General features: G+C 41.4%; 4 protein-coding genes across 5 annotated transcripts; 1 reads left to right on the top strand and 3 right to left on the bottom strand.

The window, feature by feature from the left end:
* The first annotated feature begins 1,105 nt into the window (after window positions 1-1,105).
* On the top strand, window positions 1,106-12,879 carry LOC727121. 2 transcript variants are annotated; one of them, XM_006565748.3, is made up of 5 exons: window positions 1,106-1,323; window positions 9,955-10,146; window positions 10,261-10,494; window positions 10,755-10,904; window positions 11,123-12,879. In XM_006565748.3, exons 2-5 carry the CDS (start codon window positions 10,033-10,035, stop codon window positions 11,639-11,641), a joined length of 1,017 nt encoding a protein of 338 aa, XP_006565811.2. In that variant the 5' UTR covers window positions 1,106-1,323; window positions 9,955-10,032; the 3' UTR covers window positions 11,642-12,879. The 2 variants fall into 2 exon arrangements, with proteins under 2 accessions (XP_006565811.2, XP_001122835.3); XM_001122835.5 differs by lacking the exon at window positions 1,106-1,323 and adding an exon at window positions 7,415-7,739.
* Window positions 1,758-4,855, bottom strand: LOC727129. The gene is made up of 5 exons (XM_001122842.5): window positions 4,406-4,855; window positions 4,226-4,297; window positions 2,425-2,547; window positions 2,242-2,343; window positions 1,758-2,168 (listed from the first exon to the last, which is right to left on the bottom strand). The coding sequence occupies exons 2-5, from the start codon at window positions 4,295-4,297 to the stop codon at window positions 2,091-2,093; spliced, it is 375 nt and encodes a 124-aa protein (XP_001122842.2). The 5' UTR covers window positions 4,406-4,855; the 3' UTR covers window positions 1,758-2,090.
* On the bottom strand, window positions 12,673-13,993 carry LOC100577362. Its single transcript, XM_003250646.4, has 3 exons — window positions 13,778-13,993; window positions 13,489-13,692; window positions 12,673-13,384 (listed from the first exon to the last, which is right to left on the bottom strand). Exons 1-3 carry the CDS (start codon window positions 13,880-13,882, stop codon window positions 13,169-13,171), a joined length of 525 nt encoding a protein of 174 aa, XP_003250694.2. The 5' UTR covers window positions 13,883-13,993; the 3' UTR covers window positions 12,673-13,168.
* Window positions 13,994-16,150: 2,157 nt separating this feature from the next.
* LOC100576152 lies at window positions 16,151-19,216 on the bottom strand. The gene is made up of 2 exons (XM_003250660.4): window positions 18,698-19,216; window positions 16,151-17,082 (listed from the first exon to the last, which is right to left on the bottom strand). Exons 1-2 carry the CDS (start codon window positions 19,017-19,019, stop codon window positions 16,742-16,744), a joined length of 663 nt encoding a protein of 220 aa, XP_003250708.2. The 5' UTR covers window positions 19,020-19,216; the 3' UTR covers window positions 16,151-16,741.
* Between the last annotated feature and the right edge of the window lie 43 nt (window positions 19,217-19,259).

The raw sequence follows: 19,259 nt of genomic DNA, 5'->3' as shown, positions 1-19,259 counted from the left end.
GTCGCCACCTGACAGCCAATGCAACTCCAACGTTCTCCAACCTTTCAAACTTGACTCTTAAACGTCGCGTTAGAAGGCCATCCATTTCCACGAGATTTTTCCGTCTTATCGTCAGCCTCGCTTTTACCACCGTCCGTCGTATTTTTCATCCTCGATCCGATCCTCGTTTCGAGAATAAACGTAGGTGGATCGAGTCGAAAGGTCTCGAGTCGCCTTTAGGAGATTCTGACACACGTGCATTCTTATCCTTATTTTTTTCCCCTTCGAATAACCTATCCAATTATTTCGATTTTTCGAAGGATCGAGTGAAAGTGAAACGATAAAATCGTCGCATCTTTGAGGATTTATCGATCGATCGATAAGATCGCGCACCGCTGTTTGGAAATAGGAAGTTCGATTTCCCGTTCGATACCTCGATACTTCTTTCGTAATCGAACGGACGCGAAAAAGCGACCGACTGTTCTAGCTTTTTCAATAAATTACGTTCAGGGTCGCATACACCGAGCGAATAACAGAGCTATCCGAAGAAAGTATATTCTAACCTGCTTCCACGCTCCTCGAACAACTCCCTTCTAACTTTGAACGGAATCGACTCACGTACGTGCACGTCATTCGTTTGAATTTATTCGAAAAAATTCTCTCTCTCTCTTTACGTCGCTCGAAAAGTAATCATCTCTCGTTGAGATTTATATCTTATAATATTATACGCCGAGTTCTATCCATATCTCGATCGTTTCTTCAAAGTTCGCCGTTTCCTCTGAGGACAACGAGTTCTTTCTTTCTCGAGATTCCCTATATCCAGTTCCTCGGCTTCTTTTCCTGAAAACGAGATTAGGAGATTGCTCCTATTCCCCTATTCGAATCGCTCGTAGAATCTAGAGTATAACGAGCTGCACGATCTACGATAAATCCTGATCACACTTTATTCCCGCTGTTGCGAAGATTTGCGCACAGCGTGACACGCCTGTTGATCTTTGAAAGGGGATTGTCAAGAATTTCAGGACAAGTCGTACGCCCGTGGCATTTACGTTCGCGATTCGCTCAAAGAGGAACGTCTCGATGCGTGGTTTTTACGCATCAGGAATATTAACGCGCCACGGGTTCGCCGCTTGGAAAAGTTGAACGAATATTTTTCGTAATTCCGTGCCATCGTTTCGATGCTGGACGCTGCACGCGTTCGTCCGAACGTTGGAACAGTTTCGTGATCTTGTTTACACGTTACACGAAACGAAGGAGCGACGATGCTGTGTGTTCTCTGATCGTTGATTCGAGTCGTGGCGATGACTTTGGCCTTGACGCATATTCGACGAACGGAAGAGTTTCGTAAGTGGACAAATTTCTACTCGTTTACGCAACTCATTTGGATATATCGATTGAAATTCTTTCGAAGGGAATCGAACGTATAATTATGTTTCACCGAGTGAAGAGGAAAGAGAGAGATTTCGTGGGATTTTGAATCGCGAATCAATTTCATTTCGGCCGGGGAAAAAAGGAACGTGAACGAGACGTGCATGCAAAACGTATGGATAGAAAAGTGTAGCGAAGGAAAACAACGTTTGACAAGAAAAACGTAGACAACGAACCGGCCGTTTGTGACGACCATTCACTTTCTATTGTTCAATCATGCCAAGAAATAGTTCGATGAGATTTCGATTTTTGCGCGATCGTTGCTTTTTCTTCTCTTTCTCTCTTACACACCTCTGTAGTAAAAAACCGTGGTTACAATTGAATCGAACGAATCGTGTTTAACACGCAGAAAAAAGGTTGATGCATCTGTTGTTCTTTATTGAGGAATCAAATTTGTTATAAAGAGATTAAGAGTAAGTAATTTGGATTAATTTCTCTGGGAAAATTTTAACTTGGTTCTTTTCGAAAATGTAGCTACAAGTTCGAACATTTCGTAACGTTCGATCGTCGTCGCGTAATTTAACGTCTGACAATATTACAGCGCTCTGCTTTTCTCCGTCGGCAAGCTAGAAACTCGCAACTCGTTGCACGCATCTTGCTTCCGTTGAAATACTGTCTCGTCTTTAGAGACGGAAATACTTTTTGTCGACACGCGTTTAAATATTCACAGATATTAACGATTATTAAATCTTGTTCCCGTTCACGTCTCTGTACAGGTCATCGTTGATACCGTACAGTCTTGGCGAATCGTTGCAATCAACCTACGACAAACGGCAAGTCTTTAATTCGTGAAATATCAAAATGATTAAAATATACGTTGAAAAAATGAAATACCTTGAACCACCAATCACAGACGCGAGCAGACTGGCTGAAAACGGTACCGTTTGGACAAAGGAAGCTAAACATGCGCCCATTTGGCAAGCACCAATGCCAAACCTGACGAAAATATTCGAAATATATAAAAATATATCGTGGTGTCGTGTAATGGCCGTGTAAACGTCAGTAGGGCAAACTTACCTGACATCTAGCTTCGGGATCGGCGTAATAACCAGGTAACTTGCCTCCGCAGGTAAACGTGAGACCGAAAGGCACCGAGTCGTAGATCGGATAGTCCACACCAGGCGTGTAACCGTCTACTTGCTGAAACGTCGGTAAAAATAAATGTATTTTAATTAGTGTTTATTACACGCGAATACACGGTGATAATTTTTTGGTGAAAACGTGCAATTTGTAACGTATATAGAACAATCGAGTTATTCGCTCGTTTTCGATTCGAAAAAAATTGTGTGTGAATTACCCGTTGATTTCTCTTCTCTTGAACAAAGACAATTATCCGAGAGGCGCAACTACTGGAAAGTATTATTTACATTGCAATTCCCTTGGGATTCTGTCGAAACATCGGCTACAACTTTCGTCATCTATCACAATGGAATGTGGACCGAGGAAGGATGCACGCTAGAAGCTCGCGCTTCCTTTCCAACCGCAATTATCAATTATTAAACGCATCTTCTCTATCGTCGAGAATTTTCGTTTCATCCGGCGTGGATAAAACACGAAAGGATACGATCGGAGGTAAACGATCGGAGCAGCTTTTAAAGGAAAACGTTTAAATCGCAATTGAAAGGAGAGATCTCGGTGTGCGATCTTTTTCGCAATAATCGACTATTGGTCGAAATGAGAGAAGAGAGAGAGAGATAGAGAGAAAGAGAGAGAGAGAGAGAGAAAAAAGGCTGTTGCGAAACGGCACGGCGGATCGAGCCAGTCCAGTGCGTGTACGTGCCTATGTCTGACCGGAAGTCGGGTTACATTGTTCCCCGCAAGCGGATGCGCATCTCCGTGCCTTTGTATTCGATCTCCTGTCCACTACCACGCGCGCAACCGCAAGGCATTGCCTCCACCCTCTCGACGTGACGGGTGATTTCGACGCCTGGTAAGAGGGTACCGGCAACGATCCACTCGCCGCGCTTGAAATTAGGGTGGGTCAGGATCTCGCTCAGGAAGCTTTTTACACCTTCTTAACCGTTTTAAGAACGAAACTTGCGTAAGAAAGAAAGATAGATTTCGTCAAAAGATCAATCCATCCGCGAGGAGAGATGGATGTTCGAAGAAGAAAATGCCAGGAAATGGTTCTACGGAGATGGTTCTTCGAACGATTAAGAAATTTATCAGTGGAAGCGTGTACCGTGAATGTTAACGCGATACGATCGACGGTTTAATTAATGATTTTTCAGTTTTCTGGCCACTGCCTCGGCGGCATTGAAAAATTTGGATCCCCCCTCCCGCTGCGTTCACGGCCATCGTTTCCGGTGAAAATGAAATGTATTCGAAGAACGGCTCACGATCGTCCGTCCACCATGGAAGAGTAAAGAAAAAAAAAAAAAAAAAAAGAAAAATTAAATAAATAAAATATCGACGGTTATGAAGGATACAAGCTCGAATCACCAAAGTTTCGTAATTCTTGGTACAATTCTCCAAGACTTAATTCTGCCGATATTGCGCAATCCGCGCGGAAATTTTAAACCGCGTCGGACGATCTTGTCCGAGGAATGCACGCGAGAAAGCGCAAGACGAGTTTAATTAATGAATTACTTAATGCCACCACCAGTTGGAGAAGAGATGAGGCGAGAAGATAATACGTCCTCCCTCTGTCATTGTTGCGCGTGAGAACGTGCAACAATATATAATATAATAATAATTTTAATCCGCCACTTATTTCGTAATAATGGTATTGTATTCGTGCCGTGTATCAAACACGAATTTCGAAGATTCTTTTTCAGCCTCTGTGTGAGTTTTTTTCTTTTTTCTCTTTTCTACTTACCGCCATCGCTCGATACAGTAAAACCGTGGCGAGCACCAGGAGCAGGCACAAAATTTGGTACCGCGAAATCATCTAAAAATCAAAAATGGAATCTGTCGATTACAGACAAACGGCGATCGAGAAGAGATATATAATCAACGCTACTGATCCAAGGATCTTTCTTCCAAGGTTGAAACTCACCTCTGTTTTGCGCAAAAAAGATCCGTAAAGATCACGTTAATCCGCAGTGTCCCTCCACGTGGTGTTCATTTATCTCGATGTATGTTTCGATTTTCACTCGACGGATCCGCTGGACCACCGCCGCCCGCCGCCGAGGTTCGGTCCTCCACGGTGTTTGCCGGCAAAGTTTCTTTCACGAAGGATGCCACCACGAGGTGGTGGTATATATATGGCTTTAGAGATCGGGCAGGAACAAGGGGGGGTTCTTGAGAGCCCCTCTTTTCCGGGGCTCCCACACCGGACGAACGGAGAAAGAGAAGATCCCAGGAAGGTAGGGGAGGGATTCGTCGATGCCGCGGATTCCTCTCTTACGCAATCCTTCTCGTGCTCTTACACCCGTGAAAATGGATCGTGAACGATGGATCGTACTTGAACCACTTGCTTTTTGCTTACTTTTTCTCTGCCTCTCACGAGGGTGGCTCTTACGTTCCGTGACAGATCTTATTTGGTTTCTGGCCGTTATCATTGGTAGATGCTTAAAGTGGACGTTTATGCAATATCCATGTTTACACGTACACGTGAAAACGAGAAGACGAGGGAAGAATATTTTCGAGCCATTTATAATAAAATTGGCAGCAGTGGATTAAAAGAATGCGTGAAATTTCTTGGAGAGTATACATCCTCGAAAGATCGTCTCATCGATAAGAAATATATATATTCTTTTCTTCCTTTCTCTGATATGATACAAAAATTCTCGTTCAAGTCTAGAAATAGAATTTCGTTATTCAAGGAAATTAAAAAATTTACGACTAATAATCGAGACACGAAAGATGAGTAAAAAGAAAAATTTCGAAAGTTTTCATTGATCCGATCGAACTTTGGAAAAAAAATGTCGTCGAAGAAAGCAGGAAGTTCCAAAGTAATTCCTTTCTTCCGATACCTCTTATTACATACGTCGTAGTTGAACAAAAGCGGAAAACAGGAATCTCGCACACGATCAAGCCATTCATTTCCATACCTGTTTCATCTTCTTCTTCTTCTTCTTCTTCTTCTTCTAACCCCTTAATTTTCGAGGAGCGTTCACCGCCAATTAGCATTGCGAATAATTGCTGACCGCGAACTTTTCGAGATTGACGTGCAAATTCAGCGGAAATGGATGGTTTTGATTTTAACCGCGGTTAGCATATTTTTTTTTTTTTTTTTTTTTTTTTTTAAATCGAATTAGGTAACAAAGTATTGCGTCGTTTTCGAATATCCTCCATTCTATATAATAACGATCAAACGTTTGCTCAGATTCTCGTTCCCGCGATTAATCATTTAATACCGGTAAATAACAAGGTTCTCTTTGTTTCGTTTCGATTTACACGTACTTTAAACGCGGAAAAAAAAGAAGAATAAAGAGATAAAAATTTTAGTAGGAAGATAGGTGTCGTCTTGAATTAAATTATCGTTAATTACATATTGGGACGATTGCAAAATCCGTGTAACATTCGTGGGAAGGTCTGCCCGATTCTTTTACGATTGGGAGAATCGTTGGAATCGTACCACGGCAGGGAAATGCCAACGTGGCCGTGGTGGAAGGGAAAGAAAACTTTCGTTCTCGTCCCTTGTTGTTGAGCAACATATCTGCGATCAGATATATTTTATGGTCCCCTCAGAAAATCCCTTTATCCAGTAAAAAAAACCTGGCATTGAAATTTTCAAAAAAAAAAAAAAAAAGAAAGAATGTTCATCATCTTACACAAAATGTTATCTTACGAGCGAAAAAGCGCGAGTTTTATTATCGCGCGTTATGCTCGAGAAAGGGACTCGAAGGAGGACCATTTGTTTTAATGGACACTTTCGTCAGACGGTTACTCTACTCACACACACACATATATGTATATATATATATAGAGTATAGGTATATATATATAAAATCTTCACACGCTCGACAACTGTTCGGTCGTTATAGGCTTTCATAATTTCATAATTAGTTGACTTTCGAGCATCTTTTCTTACACAAAAGAGATACGAAAGACTTTCTCACGTTTCTACCACTGTCGACCGATTAAATGTATTTAATTACGATATTGTGGGATAATGTATCGGTCGGTCGTGTACGCGATCTATAAATCCTAGTTTTCGAGGCTGCGACAAAAATCTAGCTTCATCCTATCCGACGATAATCTATCGGCTACGCTCGACAATTAATTCTTGATTAATCTTATCAAATCTATCTAGTTAGGATTTTAAATCTTTATTGATTCGATTATACGCGTTCGCCAATTGTCTAACTATTATTCGCTTTGTATCTCGATTTTTTTTTTTATTTAATCCGCATCTTGATATCCGAGCACACGTGCACACAATCGAAGCTATCCTTTTTTTTTTTTTTTTTACGTAACACTCGGTTGGTAACGTATACGATTTTATTGCGCTCAAACGTTACGTAAACACTGTAACGTCAATTATAACGAATCCTAGGAAACCATCTTCCAATTTTTTCTTTTTCTTCCTCCGTGTACGAATGCAAGCCTCGAGCTTGAAGCGTCGCTTTTTACACGCACTTTCCTCGCCGAGGAGAGAGAAGTTTTGTTTACAAATGACTTTCATCATCCGTATCGGTGTATAATAAATATATATATTCATCGGCACGCTTGCTTTATTTATTCTACCGATTCGTTCCGATTGTGCGTCGGTATACACGAAGCTTGTCCCAGATTCGACACCTGTTCGCGAGCAAATTAATAAACGTTCTAAAGGCTTGTTGCGCAACGCTCGATACTTCTCCAACTGAAGAAACTGAAGCGTGCATAGTCATTATGGAGGCAAAAAAAAAAAAAAAAAAAAGGAAAAAGAAAAAAGAAAAGAAAAGAAGGAGAAAGAGAAAAGGAAATGAATAAATAATTTATTTAGTAGAGTTAACGCGAGCATAACGAAATGGCGTTATCTTGGCCGCTCGGCTTGATTCAGATTTATCACAAGTTCGGTGATAATAGACGCGCAGGCATGCGTCGTGGCATCGAGCTCGTAGCGGCGACTCGCCTCACTGTGTTTTATCAGTCGACGCGAGTCGAAGCGAGTCGACGCGGTGTCCCAGATTTTCAGTCGCACGTACGTGCTACACGCGACAGTGCATAGCACGCAGCCGGTTGTTGATCGGATCCTAGATCGGTCCATCTTCAGAACGGTTTCGCGGTTCAACGAGCGTGCATCTATGCATCCACGTTTCTCGTGCCTGCGGGATCGATTCGCCGATTGAACTGTTGAAGTATCTTCGAGACTTTTCCATCGCGTTTCCAATTTTCCAACGAGGGAAAAATTTGTACGTGTCTCAGTGATGTCGATCGCACATGGTCTGAAAACTGTGCAGGTAAACAGTTTAATTTTTTTAAGATAATTATTTAATCCTAGTGTTGAGTTATTTCTCAATACTTGTTCTTTTATATATATTTTTTGCGTAGAAACGAAATCGTACATTATCAGATATCATAAAAAATTTCGTTATCTTCTCTTTCGATATTTATCAGCGATAAAAAAAAAACAAAAGAAAGAAAACGACGATATTGAAATCTTTCTTCTGATATAAAGCAATTTTTTTTTCTCAATAGAAAATTGTTCGAGCAAATATTTATATCCCTTTTTATCCTTTTTCTTTTCTTTTTCCAATCGCGTTACCTTCGATTCACGATCGTTTTCTTCTTCCGCGTTTTTCTACCGGTGGAAAAAAAAAAGAACGAGTATCGCGGAATCGTGAGAAAATGCGTTGTGGCAGGGAAACGACAATGAATTACCACCGGTTTCATTTCGCTCGTTGGAAATCTGCTCGCTGATTAAATTAACGCTCGCGTATTAAAGAAGGATGCGTTCGTTCCGCGATGAAAATTAAAGAAAAAGAAAAAAAATATATTTTCACGGATCAACGTGGACGAGCGCGTTACACCACGCTACGGTTTAAATTCAAGCGGCGCGAGACGCGCCGTTGCAGTCCGTTCGTGACACGAGTATAATAGCTTCCGGCCAGACAGTCATCCACCGACACTTCCGGTATCGTTGTTACCCCGACTTCGAGAGGGGAACCTTTTTCCTTTCCTTTCTTTCTTTTTTTTTTTCTTTTTCCACCCGTTTTCGACGCGAGAGAAGCCGATTATCGACAAAGTTCGATAATCCCGCCGCGGCTTAACGGAAATCTTGGAAAACCGTAATAACGATCGGCGACTGTCTTCGTTTCATCCTCCATAACGATACCGTTACTGCTAATACCCGAGCTAAGCTCTTTCCCTCTCCTCTTTCTTCTTTTTCTTCTTTTTCTCGCGAAGAATCGTTCTTCGTGAAATCTTTCCGAATACCGAGTGTTCACTCGGTATGCTTTCGAATCGGTACACCCGGTACGTGGATACGCGTGTTTACAGTTTCTAGTATCGTGCGCGGGTGTAATTGGAGGACAGGTGTATGAGGCGCAAGGGATATATACAGGGTGGTCCGAACGTCTCTAAAAATCTACGCTCCAACAGACACTTCGACCTTTTCCCTCTTGGATCTTCCTCTGTTTGTTTATTCTGTTCGCGAAAAGTCTAGGAAGGACTATCGAGTTTCGCTCACGCGGAGAGGAGGGGATCGAGTAAAATTTCACGAGCGTCTCTCCTCGTCTAGGCTCGTTTCGACCTTCGTTCTTGAATTTCTCCTCCCTCCCTCCTCCCTCGCACAAGCGCACCGTTTTTCGAAACGGTAACTGCGCACACGGATTCCCCTTTGACAAGCGGGGAACGGCCGACCGACACACCTGACCAACGGACGGAATAACATTAATGAATCCCTTTTTTTTTCTCTTTCACCTGACCATCGGTCACCTGACTCATTTCCTGCTCGATGTCGCGCCAAGCCCCCCCCCCCTTGCGCATTTAGAATCTCTCGATCGTATCGCGTCGCATAGTGCGTTTCGCGTTTTTACGCGAGGGCGCATCCGTTTCGTTCGATTAAATGCGCGCGACCAAAGCGACAAAGCGGGGCTTTGTGCAAAATAGAGGAGCAGGTGAAACGTAGCGCGCCGCCCGTAGTCTCGAATTTCTCGAGTGGCGCGTTCCCTGAAACTCCTCGCGCTTGTATATTTGCGGATGAAACACGGCGAAACGTGGAGAGGAGTGGTGGAAGAGGGGGGGAGGGGCGCGGAGCGGGCCGAGCGGAAAGAGTGCGAAAGGAACGATCGGGGATCGAGAGCGCAAGGTGCAACACGTGCCGCGCGACAGCTGTTTTCCGGCTCGAGTCGAGACGTTAACCACATTTTTAATTTCGCGGCTCAACGATGAAAATAATAATAATAATAATAATAAAATAATAATAATATAACGTCCGTTGCCATGGTGAATTCTCCCTATTGCGTTGCTCGTTACGTTCTAACATCCGTTTTTCTTTTTTTAATAACAATAATAGTAAAAGTTAGAAAATAAAAGTTATCCTTCGTAACGATCATTTTTTTTATGATTTTCATCGAATCGAAAACGAGAAACGATTGTCGATGATCGATATTTGTCGCTTGTATATTATAATAGTAATTTTTATAATTGGAAAATTAACGTTGTTTGTTAAAGGAACGGATCGGAGAAGATAGGAGGGAGAGGAACTTGTGGTAGATAGAAAAGGAGAGATTGCGCGTACCGGTGAACGAAATGGAAGACGAGGACTTTGGCTTCGCTTCGAAAAGGGCTGATTCTAAGGAAACGATGAAAAGTGATAAGGATAGCTGCCCCCCGATCGTCGGCGATAATTGCTCGGGAGAGAAGGTCTTTTATTTGAAATTTAAAAAAAAAAAAAAAAAAAAAAAAAGTTAAAAGTTTAAAAACGAAAAATTGTCGAGGAGAAAGAATGAAAGGAAATTTTTGTTTCGAATTTGTCAGACGAGGGAAACGATCGGTGGTGGTGGGTATAGATCAGTGATGACAGCGCCGTTATTCGGGGCGACCGAGGCCGGAAACGCCGTCCCTGAGCGGGCAGCGACCGCCTCTTCATCCTCTCCGGCTTCCTCAGTCGTTTCCAACCCGCCGAACATACCGAACGTAGTCGAGTATCATCTGAAAGTGAAGCCTGGCCAAACGCGGAGAATTAGCACCACTCGACTCGATAATAGTAGCGTGAGTATCGAACGACTTTTTTTTAAATCTTTTTTTTTTAAAATCGATCGAATATATTCGTCCTCTCGATTGTTTTCGAGAATCGAAAAAGATGTCGAAGAAGAAGTTGTGTCGTAATTTTCTAACGCAACACTACGATTAATTAATTCGTCGTGTGAGTTTCGTTCAATGTTTCTCTTTTCTTTTTTTCTTTTCTTAATTTATTAGAATCGTTAAAATGGAGATAAATTTGTAACATCGAAATTTTTCCTTCAACGCAGACAAGTCAAGAAGTGGTCGAGATGAAGAAGGAGAAAAGTCCCGCATCCTCGACCGACAAAGAAAGGAAAGATCTCTTGTCAAAGCTATCTCGTCTGTCCATCGATAACAACGTCTTCGAAGGTTCTACGGATCTTCCTCAAGTGTTCCAGGTATGTATACATATATTTCACGATGTTTATCCACGCGCACTCTCGATCTTCGCGCCTAACCTTACATCACGTAACCTTAAATGCGTAATTTCCCAACTTTTATTATTATTCAAAAATTATGGATACCGAAACTCGCATACCACGTTAGGAATTCGGGGTATAATTATTACCTGAACGAAGCCTCGAGTCACGGAGACTAAAGGGGAGCCCCTTTTCAGGTGAAATATTTGGGCTCTCACGATGCCAGGGGCCTCTGGGGTATTAAGCACACGAGGAGGCCAGTCGATAACATGGTCGCTGCGGCTAAGGCTTTACCGACCAACACCATGCTACCTCTGATCAAACTGGTTGTGTCCGAGGAAGGCGTAGCTCTGCTGTCCATCGAGAAAAGGAAGCAGGATCCCAACTTTGTCAAGATGTATCCTATCGAGACGATCTCTTACGGGGTCCAGGATCTCGTCTATACCCGGGTATTCTCGATGATCGTCGTACGGGAGACGGACAACTTTAGAAGAATGTCGCCGTTCGAATGTTACGGTTTCGTCTGCGAGTCGAAACATCACGCGAGGCAGCTCACCTACGCTCTGGCCGCCGCTTTCGAGATCTATTCGAGGAGCGTAAAGGCGCAGGATAAAATGGCGGAAATGGCGGGCAAAAACGCGAAAAGAAGGTTCGCCATAGATCTTAGGAGTCCGGAAGAGATGGCGGCCGATTTGGCCGTAGATTCCGAAGCCTAAAAGCGTTTTGTTTTCGCTTCCGTTCCGTCGATAAAAAGATGCAAATTATGTTGGATTATCGGGATAGATGTCTGCTCGATGGACAATACAGGGTATATACATGGTCGAAAATATTTAATATATTTTAGATTGCGTTGTATCGTTAAGTTCGTTTAAGACAGAGATATTTATGGATTAAGGAATAAAATATTAGAAACTTGCTTGTGAAAGGCTTGTTAAAGATACGAGTGATTTACAAAAAAAAGAGTATTTGTATTCTCTTCAATCGTTTAAATGTTAAACATTAGGTATCTATTTTTTTTTTTTTTTAATGTATATTATCTTCTCATGAAATGCCGACCAATGGCTACGAAATTTACGTTGATCTTAATTCTTTTCCCTTTTCGATTATAAAATTGACTATTGATATAACGTTTCACGAGTCTTCTGATCGCAGTGAAGTTGTGTTGTGAACGCGAAAGTTGATTTAATCGTTGTTTGTTGTTAATTCTATTTTATCGGCATTTATAAACGAGGGAAATAGGTACTGCCTATGTCCACGATATGATGGCTAGTTATCCAAAGATACCGAATAGAAAAGAAGCCGAAGATTACCGACGGATTTCGGTGACTTTTGCAATTTCGTAAATAATTCTCTAATTTTTTGAATTTAAAGTATGAAAAAAAAAAAAAAAAAAAAAAAGATTGGATTTATTTCTAGCCGCTTTTCACGCGAGCGTGCGTGCGTGTGTATGTGTGTGCGTGTATTTCTTCTTCTTTTTTTTTTTTCATTTTATCCTCTCTGTACAGTTTTAAGTTTCGAGTATATTTTTTTTTTCTCTACTACTTCTCTTACGTATTATAATTTATTCTCGACTTATCCTTTTAAGTCGCAACACCAATATCGACACATATCAATCGTTGTAAATAAATAGTTAACGAAAAAAAAAAAGAAAAAAAAGAAGAAAAAGCGTTATCGACAACGATAGCCTTCTTTAGCGATCGATAATTATTATTTTTCGACGTTTCGTTAAATTAGATGTTAAGTTACCTTTTTTTTTTTTTTTTTTTTTCTTTTTTTGCTTTTAATCGCATTCATCTTTTGCACCGTCGTCGCACTTTCCGTTTCGTTCTAGGCTTGGGACATTTGTGTAAACTTCTTTATACGTGTGATTGCTTAATTACCGAATACCGAAGTAGCAGTATTAATTAATTAACTCGTATCATTGTACACGCAATAAAATTTGTTGCAGAGACTACTAATCCCTTTATTTTCTGTGCGCTTTCGCCAATCTACAAATATACATATATATATATATATCTTTTTAACAATTCAAATGTACATTTCGATATAATTTTTATTCTACATTTAAATATCAATACTTAAATACTAACTTATTCTTTGCTTTTCGTCGAGCAAGCGTAATTAATCTTGTTTTTTCCTTTTTCTTTCTTTCAAAAGTTCTTCGCAAATTCGATCTCTTCCACCCACACGCACACATACACACACATATACAAACAGCCGCATTTCTCAACGATCGCAAGAGATCACTGATCCCGTGATATTTTCTTCGAGATCCTCGACGTCCTGGACGTTGGAGGTCTGCTCGAAATCGGTTCCGCGTCCGATTCCTTCGCAGGCCGCTCCTCCGTGTCGTTTTCCTCTTCCTCCACCTCCTTGCCAATCGCCTCGTTCAAGTTGTAGAATTTCTCAGACTCCTCGCACGGTATTGAGTTTTCCGTTTTCGTGCAAACGAACGTCGCCTAACGTTTTTTTTTTCCCACGATCAAAACTCAACTCGATCGATTTATCGTCTCGAGATAGAATAGAAAGATAGAAAAATAGGAAGGGAAATTTAATTACTCACTTGATTGAATACCGTCTCCGCGGGGCAGATGAAGCTCCACCTGGTCGAACCCCTGATCTGTGGCATGCAAACGTGGAAAATTTGACAATCGTTCTCCATGTCTGCGTAGTATCCGTAAATTCTATCTTGACAGGAGAAATTGTCGACGATATTCTCCCGGATCAGCGTGGCGTTGTCGGGTAGTTCCAAGCCCCCGGTCTTGTTCTGAAAGAAAGAAGGGAGAAGAAAAACAATTCCTTCGCTCCAAAGAAAAGAAAAGAAAAGAAAAGAAAAAAAAGGAATGACAAACCTTGAACTGAGGGATCGGCCTCCTTGACTTGGGCTGTTGAGGAAAAGTCCAAACGACGGTGAGGAGGAGGGCGAGGGGCAGAATTAGACAAGTTTGCCGAATCATGATTTTCGAGAGGAATAGAGGAATATATGTATATGGAGATTGGAACAAAGTTGTTTTTTCGTTGCGTGTAAACGAAGATCCTGGACGAAGACTGGTGATCCGTCCCGTAGAAGGGTGTTATATAGGGAAGCCGCGCGGAGAGGATCTTGAATATTGTATGAATGGCCAATTCTCGGTAGACGTCGAATCAGTAATTCCATCACGTTTGGTCTGCCAATGACCATCCAGACGTCCACATCATCCTCGAAGGCCCGATGCAAATTTTTTTCCCCCGTTGATGTACGGATTGATACCGCCTCCCCCGCGTGCGAATCGAATTCCGGCATCGAATATTTCCTCGAAAAATCCAAATCGTCACGTCCGGCCACGTTCGATCCGTCGAGTTTTTCCTAATTCTCTCTCTCTCTTTCTCTCTCTCTCGTTAAATATTCTTTCCTCTCGAGAAGAAACGGAGAGAAACGCCCTTTGGATCGGATCCAATCCTCCTCTCTCGAAGATATTCTCTCTCTCGAAAGCGAAAGAGAGGGTGCGGCGAATTCTATCGAGCGAAGGACGGATGCGGATGGAAAGCGTTAAGGAGCGAAAGGAGATTCGATTTTCGTATCTGATTAAGAAAAGTTGGACGTAAGACAGGTCCCTGAACAAGAAATTCTATAAATGAACGGCGGAAGGATGCTTCCCGAATTCTCCGCTCGCCGAATTTCGATTGATTTTGACGCGGTCTCGTTGGCCGCGGTCCAATCACGGATTCCGAAAAGAGGTTTCGAAGAGGATCGAGGGCGAATCTCAGATCGGGGATCCTCCCGTCACGAGGTCGCGTCACTCACCGCCAATTCTTTTTCGGGATTTGAATACATAAGAGCGATCCGTGAGGGCCTGATCGGTTACGAAACGCGAATCCGTTTCTGGTCATTGACCATGACAGCCACGAAACACGTCCTATTCTTATATACATAAAGGGTGTCCCAAAATTAAGATTTGAATTTGCCGCCATTTTTGTATTAAGTTATTGGCAACTGAAAAAAGAGTTAGTTTAGTTAGTAAAAATGGAGCGTTATACGATGCAACAACGTGGAATGGATTATTAATCGTCAAAAAGTGGATGCTCGTTTTTCCAGCAAAATAATCCTAAACACATTTTCACTTCGATGGCTTTGTTAATCGGCAAAATTTCCGTGTTTGGGGTTCGAAGAACCCACGTGATTAGCGAAAAACAAATGCACCCACAACGTGTCACCGTTTAGTGCGGATTTTAGCCAGGAAGCATCATATTTTTTTGAAAACGAGACTGGTCAAGCAGCAATTGTTAATGGTGCTCGATATCGACGTGATAACACAGTTCTTTCTGCCGAAATTGGATGATATGGATGTGGCCGATGTGGTTTCAACGAAACGATGCCACGTGCCAATGAAACGATTCAATTACCGCACATTTCCTGTACTTTTTCGTTTCGGTGATCAGAATTGGCCCCCTAGATCGTGTGATTTAACGCCATTAGATTTCTTCTTATGGGGTTATTTGAAGTCAAAGGTCTACGTCGACAATCCCACAACCACACGTGCATTACAAGAGGAAATTAAACGCTGCATCGACGAAATTCAGCCAAATTATGCAGAAAGATGATGAAAAATTTGGACGAAAGTGTGCGTAGGTGCCAGCAAAGCCATGTACTTTACGATTCGCTTAAAAAATAAATATCTAAAGACTCTCTTTTATATTTAATTCAAATCTTGCTTGTTAATTTTGGGACACCCTATATATGTGTATATATTACACACGTCTATGCACCTGTTCGCCCGAGCCAAGGACGTTTTGTAAAATTTGTTTGCCTCGCGCTTCTTTTATCGATGAGTTATGAAGAGAAGAGGCAGATTTTTCGATTGTTCGAAAAAAAGAAAAATTAACATCGAAAAATCTATTTGTTATTGAGAGAGAGAGAGAGAGAGGAGAAATATTTCGAATGTTTATCAATCGATAGGAATCACGGCCGGGTGAACAACCACGAAACTATCAGCGTTCGTTGAAAATTCTCGTCGCATTTTCTTCCAGCCGATGACGAGGAATACAAAAGCTAGTTTTAAACTAAAAAAAAGTCCACACTCCGCGGAGAAAGAAGGTCGATTCAATAAGCTTTCTCGATCCTCTCCTATCCACGCTTCTTCTTATTCAACTGTCGATAAATCGACGATCTACGTTTCGTAGGAATTCGCTAACTTCCTCTCTTTGTCTCTCGAAGGTTTGGAAAAGTTTGCAAAAAAAAAAAAAAATTATTATCCAAAATAATTTATTTACGCTTTCTTACAAATTGTTATTTCATAGACAATAAATTATTATATAACAAAGTTTGGATCGGTATGGAAGGGTAAGAATAAATAATAAACAATAATAATAATAATTAACAGGTACGCAAAGTAGAGACTTTGGTTCGAGAATGTGATCTCTATCGAAGACTTTGCGAAACGAAGGGGAAAAAAAAAAAGAAAAAAAAAAAGAAAGGAAAAAGGTACGTGGAAAAGAAAACGCGTTATTTTCTTTCATATCGAAGAAGAAACGCGATCTTCTATAAATAAAAAAAAATAATAATAAATAAATAAATAAATAAATAAATATAACTTACAAATACAAAGAATAACATATGGATTATACCACGTATTCGTGTTAATTGTAGACGATAGAGGTTAAGAATGCGATCGAGAACAAAGATTAACAATTTTTTTTTTTTTTCTTTTTCATCTAATAAAACCTGAGTAGGGAGAAAATAACGGCAGCGAAGGTCGTTTCGTTAATTTTCGCCGCTCATCATTTCGCTTCGTAATCTTTCATGGATCGAAAGATGGAGAATTTCGATCGATTTTCTATCAATTTTTCGGGGCGTAGGCGGAATATGGTAAATCTTGGGGTGAATCGTTGGAGGAGGATCGTCCCCAATAGTTGTGATCGTGATCGTCGTGATCGTAATGATGCTGGTGTTGGGCGTGCTCGTAATATATCACCTTGGACGGTTTAGCGTTCTTCAGATCTAACCAGAATTTGGTTGCGTTGATGACGAGGGTCGCGATAGCGATGAAGAAGAATTTGAGCTGGAAGTGAGTCGAGATCAGTTGAAGGAGAAGGCTGAGCTTTGCTTTGAACAACATCGCCAAACCGAGCAGCTTTTGCAGTTGCTTCTTCTTCTTCTTCCTCCTCGCGCGCCCCTCCTCTGCAAATCGAAATTCTTCCGTTTAGAAGAAACGTTTGTCGGATTGAATAATCATTTGCGAACGAACGAAGTTTTATCGGAATAAAATCGAACAAGAAACGAAATCGAATATCTTATTATTATCGTTAAATTATAATTTCTAAAGAAAAAAAAAATCCAGAAATAAATAAATTCTCTCTAGTTTGCCAAGAGGAAACTATTAATAATGAATCGACACAGATACGAAACACTACGAAAACACTCGGCTCGTTCTTTACCACGAACTCACTCTCTTCGGTCGCCTAGGTGGCCGCGATTTGCGCCACCATCAATTGTTTACGCGAGTTTAAGTGTAACGAGACGTTCTCAAGATCTACACGCTAATTTTCCCTCTACTTTCATTCACTTCTCCCTTTTTAACCGTTTAACGAACCGCTGCTTCACAGCGGATGAATTAATAGTTTCGTCACAAAAAAGAAAAAAAGAAAGAAAGAAATTGATAAGAGTAATCGGAGTAATAATTTGATGGGATGATGAGATGAGCGAGTCCGGTGACCCGGATACTTTCAACTCTTGTGGGCCACATAATTCCTCTCCGATGATGGCTTTCCCCTCGAGGAAGAAGAGGAAAGAAAAAAAAAGTCACGGTATTTCGACGACAAAAATTCGTAAGAATATTTTAATGAAAAGAAAAAAAAAAGGAATTATAGAACGAGGATATCAAAATTGGCGGAAGATTGTTCCGTCAAATTGTTCAATTTCTATTGAATTCGCTCGGCAAACGACGACAATGAAGTATAGGATAACGAGCGTGACGATACCGTTAGAGCAAATTTGCCCAAGTCGCACAATCATTAAATAGTGTGCAAACCGAGAGAGAAGTTGACGTTCGTATCGAATGTTGAATTTCAAGTCAAACGTGTCCTAGTTGACCTAAAGACACGTATTCTATCTCTAACGCACCACTACTACACGCCTCGTCTTCTAACGTTCCCGTGTTAATGCGCTTCTTCGCAACGTTGTGAAATGTTCCGTGTAAATGTAATTAGTCCCGTTTGTTTTGCTTCGTCTTACTAATATATGTATACATACATATATATATGAAGTTTGAATTCGGTTACTTCTTTCTATTCTCTCTATTTATCTCGATAAAGTTTGTTTTTAAACGCACGATTTTTCCCGAGTATTTTGAGATTGAAAAAAGACGAAAAATAAATAAACAACTCGGGAATGCTGCTCGAAGTCGTATCGTGTTTCGAAGACGAAGAAAAGAAGATACGATAGAGAGAGAGAGAGAGAGAGAAAGAGAAAGAGGTCAGTGAAATTTCCTGGATATCTAAAAGCTAATAAGGCAAATCTCGTCGTCGAGTTTCGAAAATAAAGCGAATTAATTTTAAAATTGGTAAGATCAGCCGATTTTTTTTACGTTTTGAAACAGACGCTCAGAAAAATTCACATTTTTTTTCTTTTTTTACGATGCGCGTACGAGCACGTGTCTCGACTTTTCTCTTTCATCTACCTTTGCGTCTACTATCTTTTTCTTTTTCTTTTCTTGACTCGACAGAAATTTATCGAAAAGCGTTTCGAATCGTTACTTGGACGAAAAAAAAAAGAAAAAGAAAATCACTATTCTCACCGTGTTCACCAAGTTGCGAGGTTTCGTCCACCTGATCCGCTCTTCCGGGATTTTGAATGTCGTCGACAAGCTCGGCCACGAAATTACCAGCCTGCTCGATCACCACGCTCATCGGTGTCTCGCTCCTCTTCCCCGTCACCTGCATCTCGATTCGATCCATGCTTCTTGCCAGCCTCGTGCCCAAACATCCCAACGTGTTCTCCTGCGACGCGCAGTCGAGCAACGCCTCGTCGCTCTCCTCCTCGGTTTTGCCGATCGACTCACCCCGTGCGTCGAGGATCGTAATCCCAAGGAGAAACAAGACTGTCACTGTTATCCTCATGATAAGGGGAAGGAAGGAAGGAAGGGATGACGTGACGTAAAAAATGAAAAATTTACACACTGACGTATGAAAACTCCACTGATATCGATCCGATTAACGATCACAGTCCATCTACCCCGTCCTTCACCCTTCGATCTTCTCGAGCCTTCGACTCGGCCTTCCGCTTTTTATATCCTTGGACCGTGTGTCACGGGCACCAAGTGGTTGTGGAAGGCGCGTGGTCGAACATATATCAGACTC

Source organism: Apis mellifera, linkage group LG14 (assembly GCF_003254395.2).
Source record: "Apis mellifera strain DH4 linkage group LG14, Amel_HAv3.1, whole genome shotgun sequence".
Taxonomy (NCBI): Eukaryota; Metazoa; Arthropoda; class Insecta; order Hymenoptera; family Apidae; genus Apis; species Apis mellifera.
The sequence above is the reverse complement of the archived record's forward strand: the minus strand, read 5'-3'. Positions and strand labels throughout refer to the sequence as shown.

Coding starts and splice junctions, on each gene's coding strand:
- LOC727121 (XM_006565748.3), top strand. CDS start 10,033: ATGGAAGACGAGGACTTTGGCTTCGCTTCGAAAAGGGCTGATTCTAAG. Junction 10,495..10,754: donor CTCGACTCGATAATAGTAGC/GTGAGTATCGAA, acceptor CCTTCAACGCAG/ACAAGTCAAGAAGTGGTCGA. Junction 10,905..11,122: donor ATCTTCCTCAAGTGTTCCAG/GTATGTATACAT, acceptor GCCCCTTTTCAG/GTGAAATATTTGGGCTCTCA.
- LOC100577362 (XM_003250646.4), bottom strand. CDS start 13,882: ATGATTCGGCAAACTTGTCTAATTCTGCCCCTCGCCCTCCTCCTCACC. Junction 13,693..13,777: donor GGCCGATCCCTCAGTTCAAG/GTTTGTCATTCC, acceptor TCTTTCTTTCAG/AACAAGACCGGGGGCTTGGA. Junction 13,385..13,488: donor CGGAGACGGTATTCAATCAA/GTGAGTAATTAA, acceptor AAAAAACGTTAG/GCGACGTTCGTTTGCACGAA.
- LOC100576152 (XM_003250660.4), bottom strand. CDS start 19,019: ATGAGGATAACAGTGACAGTCTTGTTTCTCCTTGGGATTACGATCCTC. Junction 17,083..18,697: donor CTCGCAACTTGGTGAACACG/GTGAGAATAGTG, acceptor TTCGATTTGCAG/AGGAGGGGCGCGCGAGGAGG.
- LOC727129 (XM_001122842.5), bottom strand. CDS start 4,297: ATGATTTCGCGGTACCAAATTTTGTGCCTGCTCCTGGTGCTCGCCACG. Junction 2,548..4,225: donor TACTGTATCGAGCGATGGCG/GTAAGTAGAAAA, acceptor CCGACGTTTCAG/CAAGTAGACGGTTACACGCC. Junction 2,344..2,424: donor ATCCCGAAGCTAGATGTCAG/GTAAGTTTGCCC, acceptor TATTTTCGTCAG/GTTTGGCATTGGTGCTTGCC.